Source organism: Oncorhynchus clarkii, chromosome 17 (assembly GCF_045791955.1).
Source record: "Oncorhynchus clarkii lewisi isolate Uvic-CL-2024 chromosome 17, UVic_Ocla_1.0, whole genome shotgun sequence".
Taxonomy (NCBI): domain Eukaryota; kingdom Metazoa; phylum Chordata; class Actinopteri; order Salmoniformes; family Salmonidae; genus Oncorhynchus; species Oncorhynchus clarkii.
This window is the reverse complement of record NC_092163.1, coordinates 15834560-15853205: the sequence shown is the minus strand read 5'-3', so window position 1 is coordinate 15853205 and position 18646 is coordinate 15834560. Positions and strand designations below refer to the sequence as shown.

At 44.8% G+C, this 18646-nt stretch overlaps 1 protein-coding gene across 4 annotated transcripts in view; it reads left to right on the top strand.

Annotated features, from left to right (window-relative positions):
• LOC139370324 (myosin-10-like) overlaps positions 1 to 18646 on the top strand; it is a 95580-nt gene that overhangs the window by 55746 nt on the left and 21188 nt on the right. For all 4 annotated transcript variants that reach the window (XM_071109727.1, XM_071109730.1, XM_071109729.1 and 1 more), the window contains 12 exons: positions 2741 to 2833; positions 5196 to 5259; positions 5456 to 5554; positions 5811 to 5954; positions 6166 to 6261; positions 7594 to 7712; positions 8013 to 8165; positions 9140 to 9313; positions 9513 to 9686; positions 10569 to 10683; positions 18024 to 18217; positions 18450 to 18571. In XM_071109727.1, the coding sequence (XP_070965828.1) occupies positions 2741 to 2833; positions 5196 to 5259; positions 5456 to 5554; positions 5811 to 5954; positions 6166 to 6261; positions 7594 to 7712; positions 8013 to 8165; positions 9140 to 9313; positions 9513 to 9686; positions 10569 to 10683; positions 18024 to 18217; positions 18450 to 18571 (1547 nt within the window). The remainder of the gene's footprint in view (positions 1 to 2740; positions 2834 to 5195; positions 5260 to 5455; positions 5555 to 5810; positions 5955 to 6165; positions 6262 to 7593; positions 7713 to 8012; positions 8166 to 9139; positions 9314 to 9512; positions 9687 to 10568; positions 10684 to 18023; positions 18218 to 18449; positions 18572 to 18646) is intronic.

Here is an 18646-nt window from a genome sequence, read left to right as displayed (position 1 = left end):
AGGCTACAAAGCTACAGAGGAAAGATTGAGAATAGAGAGGAGTTATTTCACAAAAGATTACATTCATTTCATAGTCGTGTCAATGTTAAGTGGTAAACGCTAGCATTGTCCGCAGTCACACTAACAACAACTATGTTATCAACAACTATGTGTCCCTGAGTTCTTCCAGGCCCCCTACAGTAGTTGACACTGTAGTGAATAGCCTCTTAACGTGGCTATGACGGTTTCCTGACACTGTTCATCAGAATAAGTGTAATGCATTCTATCAACAGTCATTTTATGGTCTTCTTGCTCACATAAACCGGATTATGTGGTACAATACATGTCCCGGAGATCTTCCAGGCCTGTCAGTTGTTGGCACGGCTAGTGATTAGCCCCCTTACATGACAATGATGGTTACTGGAATCTGCCAGAACAAGAGTAACACACTCCGGAACGCTGGAATGTGGGTCAGCTTGTAATGCTCCTAAAGTGGACCCCTGCTGGTGTTTTGTGTTCGGCCCTTTGTTCCTACCCTCTCCCCAGTCTGGTCCTAGTCTGTAGACTGCGTTTGGCAGAGATTGGCAGCTTGTGGACATTAAACAGTCTCCGTTATGTCCTCTGTTCTAGTTTGTTCTAAAGCGTGTGGTGTTGTCAAGTTGTGCCATAAAGCACTGCGTTATAGAGACAGCGTGTGACAATGACTATAGGAAATGGTAAGACCACACTAACAGATCTGGGATCATGCTATAATTAACCGTCTGTGCAATCTGCCACTGGCAGGACGAGGATGGAACGGGCTTATTCAATTCATTCCTGCTTCATTTTCAGCAGCACGAAAACTCAATGAAAACAGCAGTCGGGCTCTCTGGCCCAGCTCTGGCAGCCAAAAATCACATTACGCGTCTCACGTCTGAACGCAAGGCTGATTTCCTAACCCCTAACTCATCCCACAGACATCCCTGGAAAAACGCCACCGTCTTGAGCGATCAAAATGTGTCTGGGTGAGTTTGACGTAATGGGAAAATCCCATTCCCACCTAGCCGCAGAAAGGAAAAGCTCAAAGTACGGGCCATGTTATTTTTTTGGTGGGCCATCTTGGATTCCCCAGTCATGACCAAGACTAGAATGAGGTTCTGGATGGGATCGTAATGGGCCACCTGTCTAAACATCTGCACAGGGTCCTGTCCATTAGGGAATACTGTAGCAACAGAAGATGAAAACCAGTGTTTCTTATTGGACACGTTTGGATACCATCTTTACATTTTGGAGCGTTTCGTTCCATTTCATACCTATTGAACATTCTATTCCGCCCTGGCAGTCAGCCAGATAGGGTCTATGATAGGTGTGAGAAGTGAACAGAGCACCATTCCATCCCTCCCTCCCTTAACGGGATCTCTAATGATGACGGATTCTTCCTTATAGGATTGAGTGTGTCTCTGGCTTGTGTTAGTGTGTTAAACTGGTCTGTTTCCCCAGTATCTGTCAGTGTGCTAAACGATTGAGTCCGTTTCCTCAGGATTTCTATCTCAATCACTAACTGGAGAGATATGGCCTTCCTCTCTGAGTCACCTCATTCGCCCCAACTCATCCAGCACCCACCCATCCGCCTGGCTCACAGCAGCGAGCTCCCCACACGTAATACACCACCACGCTGAGACACAGCTGTGTACTGTTCAATACATGAGACATCTGTGGATAGATTTATTGGTTTGTCTGTTGCACAAATATACTGGTACTTTTCATGATTGTACTGTGTACCTCGACAGTGTAAACAGGGATTGATTGGATTAGGTTGTATTGCAGGCTTGATGGTTAGACAATGGCTTCCATCATCAAGATGGCGCCGACAGACATTGGCAGCTCTGCTTCTAGCTCCTAAGCAACGTTGGAGCATTTATTTTCTTTCTTTGTTGTTATTTGACAAGCATTTTGCCACACCCGCAGTTACATCTGCCAAATATGTGTATGCGACCAATAACATTTGATTTGATTTGATGCCTTTGAAGTTGGTCTCACAATAGAAAGAGGAGATGCAAGCCCAGAGTCCAGATGGGTTTGAACATTCGCTTGTGGATGTGTTGAGCTTCAACTGAACCATATGCGGTGTGGAGAGAGTCATTGCAGTTCTGCTCTGTTGTGTTCCACTACTGAGCAACAAGGTTCTAATCCATTCCATTCCAAACCCAGAGGTTCTACACTGAGTGACCAGACAACAGGAAACGCGTGCCGTTAACGCACAGAACAGGCCCAATTTATTCAAAGAAATTAGATTCTCATCTCTTTCTCCCTATCCCCTCCATCTCTTTAGTTTTAGTTGGACGTACTGTTGAAGGATATTGAGCAGAGAGACTGTAAAGTGGTTTCCTGAACATGTTCCATTGATCTGTCTTTTACAGCGTTACAATACCTGTCGTTTCCTGTCCAATACCTGTCAATTCTCTCTTTTCTACTAGTTTTTATGGTCATCAACATTACTGGGGAAACAGTGTCCGTCCGCCTACATATGTTTCATGATCAATAGTCTGTGTGACACTATGTGATTGTTAGATTGACATTGACGAACATAAAATGGGTCATTGTGTGTATTGGGGGGAAAAAATTATCCTGGGCCAACATTTTTTTGTGCTTGTTATTTGTTAAAGGTTTAGTTGGGGGAAGGGGACATATGTGCTTGTTATTTGTAAAAGGTTTAGTTGGGGGAAGGGGGCATATGTGCTTGGACCCAGTGCTTGGCTGTAATATCGCTCCTCTTTTTCAGGGTGAATTGGAACGTCAACTCTTACAGGCCAACCCCATCCTCGAGTCCTTTGGCAACGCCAAGACAGTGAAGAATGACAACTCATCACGATTCGTAAGTAAAGCATGTATACATATTTCCCCAAAAGAATGCCATTCTCAAGACCGTATCGAGCTTCATTTGAAGTCTTCCCTATGTTTATAATGTATGTTCCTCTGTGGCTTACTAAAAGCCGCTCATGCCATCTCACTCACTATCTCTTGCTCAAATAACTGGCACTTGAGACAGATTTAGCTGGCATGTGTGTTTGTTGGGAGTTTTCCAAAACTTCCTGGAATCTTTTGATGATAAGGAAGAGAAATCAATAGAGAGAAATGTATTTTATAATCTTTCTATTATTACACAGGAACATTGCAGCAGGACAAGAAACGTTTCTGCTATTCATTAATGACTGCTTTGATTCTGGATCCAGTTTAGATTAGAGAGGTTTGTTCTGTTTGTCCACAGTCAGGTCACAGCCTCATGCACAGGGGTAGTAGTCTAATCCAGACCCCAGGACAGTAGAGGCCAACAGGAATGTAGTCTAATCCAGACCCCAGGACAGTAGAGGCCAACAGGAACGTAGTCTACTCCAGACCCCAAGACAGTAGAGGCCAACAGGAATGTAGTCTACTCCAGACCCCAGGACAGTAGAGGCCAACAGGAATGTAGTCTACTCCAGACCCCAGGACAGTAGAGGCCAACAGGAATGTAGTCTACTCCAGACCCCAGGACAGTAGAGGCCAACAGGAATGTAGTCTACTCCAGACCCCAGGACAGTAGAGGCCAACAGGAATGTAGTCTACTCCAGACCCCAGGACAGTAGAGGCCAACAGGAATGTAGTCTAATCCAGACCCCAGGACAGTAGAGGCTAACAGGAATGTAGTCTACTCCAGACCCCAGGACAGTAGAGGCCAACAGGAATGTAGTCTACTCCAGACCCCAGGACAGTAGAGGCCAACAGGAATGTAGTCTAATCCAGACCCCAGGACAGTAGAGGCCAACAGGAATGTAGTCTGCTCCAGACCCCAGGACAGTAGAGACTAACAGGAATGTAGTCTAATCCAGACCCCAGGACAGTAGAGACCAACAGGAATGTAGTCTAATCCAGACCCCAGGACAGTAGAGACCAACATGAATGTAGTCTAATCCAGACCCCAGGACAGTAGAGACCAACAGGAATGTAGTCTAATCCAGACCCCAGGACAGTAGGGACCAACAGGAATGTAGTCTACTCCAGACCCCAGGACAGTAGAGACCAACAGGAATGTAGTCTAATCCAGACCCCAGGACAGTAGAGACCAACAGGAATGTAGTCTAATCCAGACCCCAGGACAGTAGAAACCAACATGAATGTAGTCTAATCCAGACCCCAGGACAGTAGAAGCCAACAGGAATGTAGTCTAATCCAGACCCCAGGACAGTAGAGGCCAACAGGAATGTAGTCTAATCCAGACCCCAGGACAGTAGAGGCCAACAGGAATGTAGTCTAATCCAGACCCCAGGACAGTAGAGGCCAACAGGAATGTAGTCTAATCCAGACCCCAGGACAGTAGAGGCCAACAGGAATGTAGTCTAATCCAGACCCCAGGACAGTAGAGGCCAACAGGAATGTAGTCTAATCCAGACCCCAGGACAGTAGAGGCCAACAGGAATGCAGTCTAATCCAGACCCCAGGACAGTAGAGGCCAACAGGAATGTAGTCTACTCTAGACCCCAGGACAGTAGAGACCAACAGGAATGTAGTCTAATCCAGACCCCAGGACAGTAGAGACCAACAGGAATGTAGTCTAATCCAGACCCCAGGACAGTAGAGGCCAACAGGAATGTAGTCTAATCCAGACCCCAGGACAGTAGAGGACAACAGGAATACAGTCTAATCAAGACCCCAGGACAGTAGAGGCCAACAGGAATGTAGTCTAATCCAGACCCCAGGACAGTAGAGGCCAACAGGAATGTAGTCTAATCCAGACCCCAGGACAGTAGAGGCCAACAGGAATATAGTCTAATCCAGACTCCAGGACAGTAGAAACCAACATGAATGTAGTCTAATCCAGACCCCAGGACAGTAGAGACCAACAGGAATGTAGTCTAATCCAGACCCCAGGACAGTAGAGACCAACAGGAATGTAGTCTACTCCAGACCCCAGGACAGTAGAGACCAACAGGAATGTGGCCAAATGAGGATAAAATACAATGGCCTGGACTGGTCTCAGATCTGTGTATGTGCTTTAGCCAACTCATCTGACTACAGTAGTTGACTAAAGCACATACAGTTCTGGGACCAGACTAATCAAATGTAGCCTTATTGTGATGTGACTCAGAGGGAGAAAAGGGAAGGCCTTGCAGCACAGTGTGAGACCTGGTTGAGGGAGACGTGGATGCGGTGAAATGGTTTGTCTGCTTTTCTCACCCTCCGTTTCTCTCTCCCTGCAGGGAAAGTTCATCCGGATCAACTTTGATGTCACCGGATACATCGTCGGGGCCAACATCGAAACTTGTATCCTTCCAAACAGCTAGCTTAAATGTTCCATGCAAGCTATGATATTAATCATTTACATAAACGGACAGATTTTGATGGGTATTGTTGTATTATGCTAATTAGATTCCAGCTGGGGCCGCATAAATCTACTCTAGGGGGTTTATATCTTTCTTTACTGTATAAAGGCTGCCCTTCCTTGACTGCGATGGGACAGATCTACTGGAGAAATCGAGAGCTGTTCGCCAAGCCAAAGACGAGCGCACCTTCCACATCTTCTACCAGCTGCTGTGTGGGGCAGGAGAACATCTCAGGTGTAAGTAGTCTGATATGTACCATCAGCATAACTTCAACGACCCGGACCCATATGGCCTCTGTAAAGAATAGTCACCCTCTGACATGCAGAACATTGTTTCTCTAGCCGTTGGCCTGAGGTGTCTTGACGCCCACTCAGACTCAGTGTCGCTCACTAGCTGGTATCACAATAACATCACCTGTCAGGCATGTTTGCCTTTTGTCCTGTGTGACCTCGGAGCAGCTATCTCCACGTCATTTCCCTTTCCTCTGTGCAGCGGACCTGCTCCTGGAGGGCTTCAACAGCTACCGCTTCCTGTCCAACGGCAACGTTACCGTCCCTGGTCAGCAGGACAAAGACAACTTCCAGGAGACCATGGATGCCATGCACATCATGAGCTTCTCCCACGACGAGATCCTGGGTACCACCCTCCTCACTCTCATCTGTCTGACTGTCAACTTTTTAAAGCCCGTTGTTACATCAACACTTTACAGCTTTGCAGTAATTATTATAACTATTATTAGTAATTATTATAACTTTCCATGCTCATAACAGTTCCATGTATTCCAACAAACACAGAGCAGTGTGTGCCGTTCATGGTAAGTTTATGATAACGTCCTCTGTGCTTGCAGCCATGCTGAAGGTGGTCTCCTCCGTGCTTCAGTTTGGGAACATCGTCTTCAAGAAGGAGAGGAACTCAGACCAGGCCTCTATGCCTGAGAACACAGGTAGGTAGTTGGCAGTTGTCACATGTATTGATGTCAAGGAAGCTCCTCACATTCTCACGTTCAGACCTTATCGTCCTCTTCCTCATCTTCCTCCCAGACCTGTGCTAACCAGGCTGGGTCACACGTCAGAGCTGTAACTATTTAACCTTCCCATCTCTCCCTGGCCCTGTCACACACCTTCAAACAACATCATTATTCAGATTTACTCCCCTACTTTACCGCGAAGAAAGAACAAACGAAAACGTTGCCTCAACCGTGCGTGTTACTGCTGCATTCCTGGTATTTAAAGAGGAGAGGGTAGCAAGTGCGTGTCAATGCCGTGGCCCAGACAGTTATTACCAAATGTGGAAAACGGATCTAGGACAGAAGCAGATGTTTTTAGCAGGCTCTGCGCTGGCAACTCTACCCCTGGAAATGATGCAGATGGTATCGTTCTTACCTCTCCAGAAGCTCCCGCTGTGACAAATATTTAAAATTCAAACATCTCCCCCAGATCCAAAAGACAAATATCATTAAAGCCGTTTTGACACGTCTTAAATCAAGTCTGTGTTGTTAACCCACGGGTGTTCTAAATAGCTGTGTGTTTAACTACCCCCTACCCTGAGCTCTAGTCCAGACCTGGTTTCAAGTACTATTCTAAGTTATTTCAAATACTTAAGCTGTGGTTGGTTGAGCTTGCATTTTGCAATGGAAACAATACAAAAGTCCCAAAAGTGCAAACCCCATTCACCTGACACTCCAGACAGACTAGAGCCAATGCCCAAACTACTTGAAATATTTCAAATAGTATTTGGATCCAGGTCTGCTCCAGGCATACCTTAGAGTTACTGGACTGGCAGGGGGAGGCAGTCAGTTCTTGCTTATTATTCTTTACCATTAACGGTCAAATGTGAGCCCCTTCTGGCAGAAGGGGGAGAATGTAATTCTTAGCTACCGACCATGTGGCGCTGTGGCCTGCTGCCAGTGGTATGAATTTTCTGGTGGTCTCAAGCGGTGGTGGAAAGTCCTATATGGTTTTTACTGTTTTCCAACTCACTGGTGTTTATGGGAATTGGAGGATTAATAGGGTTATCTGTCGGGTCTATATAAAAAAAACAAATATATATATATAATCATATCCCAATAACATTTAACCTCAAATGTTGCTTCTTCTTTCCCTGCTACTGCTTTGAGTCTATGTAAGGGATATTTGAGTATTGTAAGGTTATTTGTGTTGCCTGTAATCACATCTTGAGAACGAACGTTTAATGTTACTACTGTTTTCCCTGTTTTTCACCCCTCTATCTCCCTCCTCCTCTTCCTCCTCCTCCTCCTCCTCCTCTCCTCTACCAGCGGCCCAGAAGTTGTGTCACCTGTTGGGGCTGAACGTGATGGAGTTCACCCGGGCCATCCTGTCTCCAAGGATCAAGGTGGGACGAGACTATGTCCAGAAGGCCCAGACCAAAGAACAGGTAAAACACAAACGCTACGCCACAGAAGCTCTCATTGCTTCACTCATCACGCCTTCATGGACTCACTGTACTGCTGACTCTGGATCAGGATAAGGTTAGTACTGTGGGGTGTGTTTCCCGTCCACCTCTGTGTTAGATTTAGAACAATAGAGAGGTCTAGCCGTGCGACCCCAAGGCTGAGATTGGCAGACTCACTTGCCAAGTCATACCAGAGAAAGACAATCTAATAAGGAATGCATATTTCTCTCTCTCTCTTTCTCCCCCTCTCCCCCACCCCTCTGTCTCGTTTTCTCTCTCTAGGCTGACTTTGCAGTGGAGGCTCTGGCCAAGGCCACATACGAGCGTCTGTTCCGCTGGCTGGTCCACCGTATCAACAAGGCCCTGGACCGTACCAAACGCCAGGGGGCCTCCTTCATCGGCATCCTGGACATCGCTGGCTTTGAGATCTTCCAGGTACTTAATTGCGTAGGCCTCTACAGGTACTTCAATACATGGCAAATAAGGCCTCCACAAGGTCCCTCCATCTCTTCCATATACAGAGAAAACATCTAGAAAAGAGAGAGGGGACTTGGTTTGGTTTAGTTCATCCTGTCTATGGAACTGGTCATCTGAATGGTTTAAGGATGTTTTTTTGTGGAAAAATGATCTGATTGACATTTTTGGGAAACAGCTGATCATTTATCCTGTGGACCAATTGCACTTTGAACCCATTCCCTCCTCAGGGTCAATTATGGGAATCTCAGCACTTCTAAAAATGCCTCTTGGGTGTCATCCTCATTTAGTTTTATATCATTCACACCAAGGTCATTAGTTGGACTATCACTTGATAGACAATACTTATCATGCGAGGCTCGTTCAACAAGAGGCGAGTTCAGACGGTTCAGACATTGTTGACATGAACCTTGTCGTCGATAGAACACTCGATTTCCCAAGATCACTAAATCTGGTGCTGAAATCCCAACATGTCTGTTTCCCTTCTGGTTTGTGGCAGCTGTTTATTCCCCCACTAAAACTCTTGGCTGCAGTGTTGTAATGTTAAGCCAAAAGAACAGGAAAATAAATCACGATCCCTGGGATCAATTTAGTGAGAGCAAACAAAAATCAATCAGCTGCAGTTATTGTTTTGGCTTATTGGTTAAAAAGACAAAACCCTCATAGTTCAGAACGAAGACTGTAAAAAGCAGGAGGTTACCGGTGCCAGTTTGAGCTGAAGGAATCTCACCATCTTGGCTATGGAGAAGTGGTATTCATTGGTGTTTCATAAATGAAATAATGTAGTCTTGTTGATTTTACATATCTGAAACTCCTTACAAAGGGATGAATTAAGAAATTATCCATCTTACTGCTTTCTTCACTTTTGAGACAAAGTTCCTTGAGTTTCTGAGTTCTGAAAAGATCAAATCAATTTGTATGCCTTTCTCCTGTAGCTGAACTCGTTTGAGCAGCTGTGCATCAACTACACCAACGAGAAGCTGCAGCAGCTGTTCAACCACACCATGTTCGTCCTGGAGCAGGAGGAGTACCAGAGGGAGGGCATCGAGTGGAGCTTCATTGACTTCGGCCTGGACCTGCAGCCCTGCATCGACCTCATCGAGAGGCCGGTCAGTATCCGTTTAGTGAGTGTGTGTGTGTGTCCTGTGGTGTTGTGCTGTTGTCGATACTTGGGTCATGTTCAATGAGCATCTAACGTTTTGAAACAGAGTGAATCGGTAAGGAACAAAGTTAACGAAAACAATTTGTTTTCCGTTTTTCCCCGGTGTCCTATTGAACACGGCCCTGTTGTGTGCTGTCATCCTGCAGGCGAACCCTCCTGGTGTGCTGGCTCTATTGGATGAGGAGTGCTGGTTCCCCAAGGCCACAGACAAGACGTTCATTGACAAGCTGGTCCAGGAGCAGGGCACCCACTCCAAGTTCCAGAAGCCCAGACAGCTAAAGGACAAGGCTGACTTCTGCATCATCCACTACGCTGGCAAGGTACGGACCGGTGAGATTACATATAGGTAGGTGGTGGAGGATAGTTTAAGGGATAGTTGACATTTTTTTTGTAACCCAAAGATTGGTGTAAAAATCCAGAAAACTATTGAGTCAAAGATTAAACATGTACAATACACTGGGATGGATTATAGACAGATTATTTTCCTCTGAGGCAGTTTTTGGGGCTATTTTTATGTATCCACTTACAAATGACTTTGGATTACGTCATCTGCACTACTTGTAGACCCCAGAGCCTTTGGCTTGTAGTATTCTTGGAGGAACACCAGGTCCTTTCAAGCTGCAGAACTTACTTCTAGACCTTCCAGATCTTCTGATTTCTCCGAGGTTTTCCCCTGTAGTGGTCTTGGAGACACACCAGGTCCTTTTGGAAAGCCACTGTTATAATGTGTCCTGAGGCATTGTCTGTTCCATCACTAGCCCCTATCCTGTTCCCATCAACCTCTGGCTGCTGTATCACTCTTGACGCACAACTTCTCCTCTGCGGTATTCAAATTCCGCAGGAGTATAGTCCTGGTTTTATGTATCAGATATGTGGGAGAAGGTTTGGCTAGTAGCTCTAGCGTCCAGTCAGTGTTGCGCAATAGAGACCCGGGCCCCTTTCAGTGAAGGCAGTCCTGTGGTACACCGTAACCACATCTGTTCAATATTATGCAGACGTCGTCTTTAAACACACTTTCCTGGAATGATTTGGAGTCTTATGTCATCGCCAGTAAAATGAATTTGGAACCTCAACAGTCATTTTGTTTGTACATCACCACTCTCCGACAGTTCAATTCAATAAACTTTATTCATCCCGGAAGGGCAATTATTGCTAATATCTCTCACGGCCTGGATGGTTCTGACCTTCTCCCCCCTCCCCAGGTGGACTACAAGGCAGATGAGTGGCTGATGAAGAACATGGACCCCCTGAATGACAACGTGGCCACGCTGCTCAACCAGTCCACTGACAAGTTTGTGGCCGAGCTCTGGAGAGACGGTAAGTTACGTCCCCGGTCCCTGTCCTGTCCACATGGTTAACAGAGAAGGAATGTGTTAGCACTGGCTTGATGATTAACAGTTATTATTACTTAGATTGCTTAATTCATCATACTTCAGGCCTATTTGTTTTAGGGATTTAGGGACAATGTTTGCTGCTTATTTAGCTAACATGATAGTAATCAGTCGGACTTCAGCCTTCTAACCTCTGTTTATGTTTTCAACCTTTTTCTGTTTTTATTTTCTCTTCTGTCAGGTGTTTTTATCCCCCTGTCTCTCTGTATCGTAGAGATACAGAACAATGTCACTTGTCTTGATGAGCCTCCAGGTGAATGTTATGACTGTAGCTGTAGAAGGTTCCATGCTTACCAGCGCAGCATGGTGTTGTCCATAGAGATGGATGGCGTTTTATGTTATGACACGCTGATGTAGATCCATGGCTTAGCAGTGCAGCATGGTGAAGCCTACCTCCATACAGAGGCTCCCGTCGCTTCTAGGCTGCATGTCATTGTTGGTCGATGCCTATGTCTCGGTACTAGTATAGTAGTCATTAGGCTAATGGATGGCAATACCTTTCAGTAATGCTCTTCTCCTGCTAGCATAAGATACTGCCTACTTAGACTGAATTGGTCTGAAAAGCCTGTATTATTGTTTTGTTCAATTCAAATTATTTAATGATTACACCATGAAGAAAATACAACAAAACAATAATACATGCTTTTCAGACCAATTTAGTCCACTTCCCGGAGAGTAGTTATGGTATAGGTACCTAATAATTTGGTCACAGAACCTATTTTGTATTAGAACCAATACGGAAGTGTCTGCCAATTTACTACTTGAGAATACGGGAGACCTAATGTCTTATACAGACTCGTGTCATGCTTCATATATCCTTGTTGTTGACAACACACACAACCGGAATTATTCACAGATGTCTTCCTATTTCCACACAATCTGTCATGGTTCCCTGCCCCAATAGAGCATAAACCAAACATGATCCTTATTGCTGCTGCTTATACACACAAATCACGTTCAGAAAATATTTGAATATCTTTTAGTTTTTCTAACCGTGAATGAGGCTCTCCTCCAGAACTTATAGGCAACCTTCTATCTTCATCCACGTTCCTCCTTTGTCCTTCCCCATGGACTACTTCTCTACAACCTACCATACTAGTACTCAAGCATGCCACTTTATCCATACACACGCACACACGCACACACTCTACGGCCTCACGGCCATTGCGGCTGGGGCTTTCGTCCCACTTACGGATCTCGCAGGGGAACACCCCCACTAGAGACCTATCCTAAACGGAACTTACCTTACACTGTAGTGTCACCCACGGAACTTGCAGAGAACTAGCTCCACTCGGAACCTATTCTTACGGAACCTACCCGTAACTCTATATTTCTATGGATCTTGCAGAGGAACACCCCCACTTGGGACCTATCCATACGTAACCTACCCTCCCCCAATATTTTACGACTGGTCGTAACACGATGGGACTACTGAATAAACTTAGGCTTTCTAGGTCTGTGTCCTATAATTCGTTCAGCCTACGACTCTCATCTCCCCAAGATGTCAGAATGAGTGGTAACAGGTGTAGGAACTGTGCCTAGCTTGTTTTTGGTGCCGGCTCCTGTTTCACTGATTCGGACTCTTTAGTTTGACTGTAAATCGTGGTGAATCCTGCCGCCAACGCCAACTGTTAGGTTCTGAACAAGCAGAAGCTCAAACCAAGTTTATTCACCCGCTGGGTCATACAGCTGCAAAGACAAAGACATGTTTACACAAGAACATATATTTATACCCTCCTACTAGGAGGAGTCAACTCCTTGCACATCTAGACAGCCAATACACCTATGTTGCTAGTCAGTAACTTAACTGGTTCCTCTCACTGGTGTCGTCATGGCCTTGCCTGATGCTGGAACCTTTGTGGGCGTGGAAGTATGTGTGTGTGGGATAGGACTGTTCCTTCTCACTTCATCTGACCTGACCTCTGGCTTGAATTCCTAGCTCCTCCCTAACCCACGACTGACCTACCTTATCAGTGACTGAAACCAGACCGTTGCCCTTTGCCTCCCTCCTTAGGAGCCATGAGATTTAACAATAGCATGTTTGACAGAATGTCAACTTTCTGCACTCCCTCAGTCAGTAACTTTCCATACACCTAGTTCCTATCCACCCTCCATTGACCCCAACATATATCCTTGTACATGTACAGTAATCAAGAAGTTCTGGTAACATGAAGAAGTATATTTCAAGCTAGAATCCAACAATAGTGACAGATTCACACATTACTTTCCAGTTGTTTTTGTCTCCTCGGCTATAGAAGGTTATAGCATAGAGACAAACCAAAGATATCCCATATGCATCTGCGTCACATCTTTCCGCTGCATTTTACAACTTGTTTCTAGCACAAACATTTCGTTATTGATCACTTTATATAATCAGTAGTTAAAAAAAATATATACATTATATATATATACAGTGCCTTGCGAAAGTATTCGGCCCCCTTGAACTTTGCGACCTTTTGCCACATTTCAGGCTTCAAACATAAAGATATAAAACTGTATTTTTTTGTGAAGAATCAACAACAAGTGGGACACAATCATGAAGTGGAACGACATTTATTGGATATTTCAAACTTTTTTAACAAATCAAAAACTGAAAAATTGGGCGTGCAAAATTATTCAGCCCCCTTAAGTTAATACTTTGTAGCGCCACCTTTTGCTGCGATTACAGCTGTAAGTCGCTTGAGGTATGTCTCTATCAGTTTTGCACATCGAGAGACTGAATTTTTTTCCTATTCCTCCTTGCAAAACAGCTCAAGCTCAGTGAGCCCCTTTACTTTCAGTGCAGCAAACTCTCTCCAGAAGTTCAGTGAGGATCTCTGAATGATCCAATGTTGACCTAAATGACTAATGATGATAAATACAATCCACCTGTGTGTAATCAAGTCTCCGTATCAATGCACCTGCACTGTGATAGTCTCAGAGGTCCGTTAAAAGCGCAGAGAGCATCATGAAGAACAAGGAACACACCAGGCAGGTCCGAGATACTGTTGTGAAGAAGTTTAAAGCCGGATTTGGATACAAAAAGATTTCCCAAGCTTTAAACATCCCAAGGAGCACTGTGCAAGCGATAATATTGAAATGGAAGGAGTATCAGACCACTGCAAAACTACCAAGACCTGGCCGTACCTCTAAACTTTCAGCTCATACAAGGAGAAGACTGATCAGAGATGCAGCCAAGAGGCCCATGATCACTCTGGATGAACTGCAGAGATCTACAGCTGAGGTGGGAGACTCTGTCCATAGGACAACAATCAGTCGTATATTGCACAAATCTGGAATCTGGAAATCTGGAAGAGATCTGGAAGAGTGGCAAGAAGAAAGCCATTTCTTAAAGATATCCATAAAAAGTGTTGTTTAAAGTTTGCCACAAGCCACCTGGGAGACACACCAAACATGTGGAAGAAGGTGCTCTGGTCAGATGAAACCAAAATTGAACTTTTTGGCAACAATGCAAAATGTTATGTTTGGCGTAAAAGCAACACAGCTCATCACCCTGAACACACCATCCCCACTGTCAAACATGGTGGTGGCAGCATCATGGTTTGGGCCTGCTTTTCTTCAGCAGGGACAGGGAAGATGGTTAAAATTGATGGGAAGATGGATGGAGCCAAATACAGGACCATTCTGGAAGAAAACCTGATGGAGTCTGCAAAAGACCTGAGACTGGGACGGAGATTTGTCTTCCAACAAGACAATGATCCAAAACATAAAGCAAAATCTACAATGGAATGGTTCAAAAATAAACATATCCAGGTGTTAGAATGGCCAAGTCAAAGTCCAGACCTGAATCCAATCGAGAATCTGTGGAAAGAACTGAAAACTGCTGTTCACAAATGCTCTCCATCCAACCTCACTGAGCTCGAGCTGTTTTGCAAGGAGGAATAGGAAAACAATTCAGTCTCTCGATGTGCAAAACTGATAGAGACATACCCCAAGCGACTTACAGCTGTAATCGCAGCAAAAGGTGGCGCTACAAAGTATTAACTTAAGGGGGCTGAATAATTTTGCACGCCCAATTTTTCAGTTTTTGATTTGTTAAAAAAGTTTGAAATATCCAATAAATGTCGTTCCACTTCATGATTGTGTCCCACTTGTTGTTGATTCTTCACAAAAAAATACAGTTTTATATCTTTATGTTTGAAGCCTGAAATGTGGCAAAAGGTCGCAAAGTTCAAGGGGGCCGAATACTTCCGCAAGGCACTGTATATATTAAGCTAACAAGGGGCAGGCCTATGCCATTTTCTTTAACAAAATCCACACTACCCTTGCATACCACCTCAATTTGCACCCTGATTTTAAGTTCACACACCAAGCCCTCCACTGACACTGAGATATTTAAGGAGTGTAATGGTGTCTGAAGGACTTGGCTGACAAAGTCTATGGAAGGTAGACTACAATTTAATCTGTCAAACAGGTAGGCCTACCTCTTATTTCTTGAATAGGAAGAAATCGTCTCCAACACAAAGCCCTCTTGTTGTTAGTAGCCTGAAGTCAAATTAAAATGAAGATCGTTTAAATGAATTAGGACTTGAACTAGCCTTCCAGCACCCATGCGCTGTCCATCTCCGCGGCTGCCGCTTCATCGTAATGTAAGCTATGTAAATTACTTGAATATGGCTTATTGTGAGGTCAGTAACTCTGATAAATAGCTTCATTATGGGCAACGAAACATTGTTTTTTATTAAAATCAATTATAGCAGTAGCAAGCTTACCTCCGGTCCTCCTTTTCGTCTTCACGCTCTTCCTCTCAAACTGAACAGGTCATCAGTAGGGCTAGTCCGCGCACACAAACATAGCATTTTTGGGACGGAAATGGTTAGGCTGAACAAAAGATTTTAGGCCTACATCAACAAGAGCAGGGCAGGCCAGCCTATCAATTGCAGTGTGTAATTACAACTCTCCCTCGCTCTCTCTCACTCTCTCTACCGCACCTACTGTCTCGACCTCTGAATGCTCGGCTATGAAAAGCCAACTGACATTTACACCTGAGGTGCTGACCTGTTGCACCTTCTATAACCACTATGATTATTATCTGACCCTGCTGGTCATCTATGAACATTTGAACATCTTGAAGAACAATCTGGCCTTAATGGCAATGTACTCTTATAATCTCCACCCGGCACAGCCAGAAGAGGACTGGCCTACTCCTCAGAGCCTTTCTAGGGGATTTTCCTAGCCACCGTGCTTCTACATCGGCATTGCTTGCTGTTTAGAGTTTTAGGCTTGGTTTCTGTATAGGCACTTTGTGACATCTGCTGATGTAAAAAGGGCTTTATAAATCAATTTGATTGATTGGTTGAGAGTGTAGCCTGGTTGTACACCATCCCAGCAGCGCAAAAACATGAGAAGGAAGTACATTTTATGAGAAATATAATGTTGCTCTGTGCTTTTCCAAGCATACTCTTCATATAGCCTAGGCTTATAGCATATAGTATAGTCTATGGATAATTTTATTGAGACCACAGTAGTGGCACTTGATATTGCGCACCAAGCAGAGAATCAGGGAGGCGGGGCAGCATCGGGCACACATCCAGATATAATGAGCAACTAATTCTCAAACACTGAGCAATACACTTTTAGAAAAAGGGTTCTCCGGCTGTCCCCGTAGAATAAACCTTTTTGGTCCAGGTAGAACCCTTTTTGGTTCCAGGTAGAACTATTTTGGGTTCCTTGTAGAACCCTCTGTATAAAGGGTTCTACATTGAACTCAAAAGGGTTCTGCCTAGAACCAAAAAGGCTTCTTCAAAGGGTTCTCCTATGGGGACAGCCAAAGAACCCCTTTAGGTTCTAGATATTAACTTCTTCCTATGAGTGTATGACATTTAATCTCTTCCGAATGACATGACCCTCCCCTGGACCAAATAAAAAAATACTGAACCCTCCCCCTGACTGAAATTGAAAAAGCATGACCCTCCCCCATTTTCCTCCGGGTAACAATAGTGTAAATTTCGACCGCTTCCTTACAGTATGTTGGAATGGTTAAGAGCACTGGTTATTCAGTATTTCGAACCAAAGCCTGTTCTCCTTTCTGGAATCTGTATTTTTATTAAGGGTTGTATTCCCTTTCCAAGGCATATATTTAAGCGTAAAGGGAATTAAAGAATTGAGGCTTGACTGACGAAAGATTAATGGCATTCATTTCCCCCTTTTATTTTTTCAAAGTAGCAGAGAATTGGAACCACATGTGGTATTTGGCATTTCTCTTGGCCCGATTCTACAGTACTACAGACGTTGATACACAGCAGGTGTAACAGTGGTACAATATCTACAGACTGAATGCAAAACGTCTGGAACTTTGTAGGACATTCCTGGAGTTCTGTTTGCCTGAAAACATAGGAGCCAAATAACACAGTTGGAGGTTTGATTTTGATGAATTACCTGTATGGACACTTGGATAAACAATGGTTAATTCATCAGCATGCCTCGTATCAAAACTGTTTTATGCAACGTGTTGGAAATATGACGCTTGTCAACACACCAGCCCAGCAATAATGACACACACAAAATAAAACAAGGCATGTTGTGAATCTGAAGTTATGGATATGATGTGGCCCTGTGTGACTTACTGTCAGATTATGCTAATATGATGCAAAAAGCCAACGTGTACGAAAGGTCCCAGGCTGTGAAATCAATGCCTTTTGTTTCATACCAAAGAATAGGCCTTTCATTTGTGGTTATTCTAAAAGGGTGTCACTCTGAATGACTGCTGAAAGGAGTAGTGTGAGAACATAGTGCTCAAGAAGACTAGCAACCATCCCTCCCCTCATCAGCTGTACCGAGCCTGAAGAACGTTTACGAATACAGACCCTGGAACCAAGCATGTATACTGTATAGCAGTGGTTCCCATCTCCAGTCCTCCAGTACCCCCAACAGCACACATCGTTGTTGTAGCCCCGGATAAAAACTCCTGATTCAACTCATCGGGGTCTTGATGATTACTTGACGTGTTGAATCAGTTGTGCTTGTCCGGGGCTACAGTTTTAGGTGATCCTCTAGCCCTGTCCTTGCCCGTCCCCACCAATCCACAGAGGCTGCCAGTCATACCTAGTGGTCCTCATCTATCCACACCCGCAGCTGACACACATTGCTGCTGGCTGCTGCTACTCCCGGCATCCTGTGTCTGTGTCTTGTCTGTCTGTCTGTCTGTCTGTCTGTCTGTCTGTCTGTCTGTCTGTCTGTCTGTCTGTCTGTCTGTGATTTAGCTCCCAACACCTCTCTCCAAGTTCCCCCACCCATTCTAACCCTTTTCCTTCCCTCTCTCGCCAGTGGACCGCATCGTGGGCCTGGACCAGGTGGCGGGCATGGCGGAGACGACGTTCGGAGCCACCTACAAGACCAAGAAGGGCATGTTCCGCACGGTGGGCCAGCTCTACAAGGAGTCCCTCACCAAGCTCATGGCCACCTTGAGGAACACCAACCCCAACTTCGTCCGCTGTATTATCCCCAACCACGAGAAGAAGGTGAGTAGTATATCCTGTCATACTTTACATGTCAGTCTAACTATACCAGGCCACCTGTTCTATACTATAGCCAACAGGGGTGAGACTTGAATTGATCTCTTAATTTCAGGGTTTTCTCTGAGTATATGTTGCTAGACCTTCTGTAGGTTAATAGGTAATAGTCTTTGCTTGTATACCTGTACCAGATTTGTGCATTATTTATTTATAACACTTCATCTCTCTCCCATGTCAGGCTGGTAAGCTGGAGCCCCACCTGGTTCTGGACCAGCTGAGGTGTAATGGAGTTCTGGAGGGAATCCGTATCTGCAGACAAGGCTTCCCCAACCGCATCGTCTTCCAGGAGTTCAGACAGAGGTAACCACGGAAACAGGACACATAACTACTGTGCTTGTGTTCTTTGTCTTCACTGTGAGCCGACTAGACTGCCCT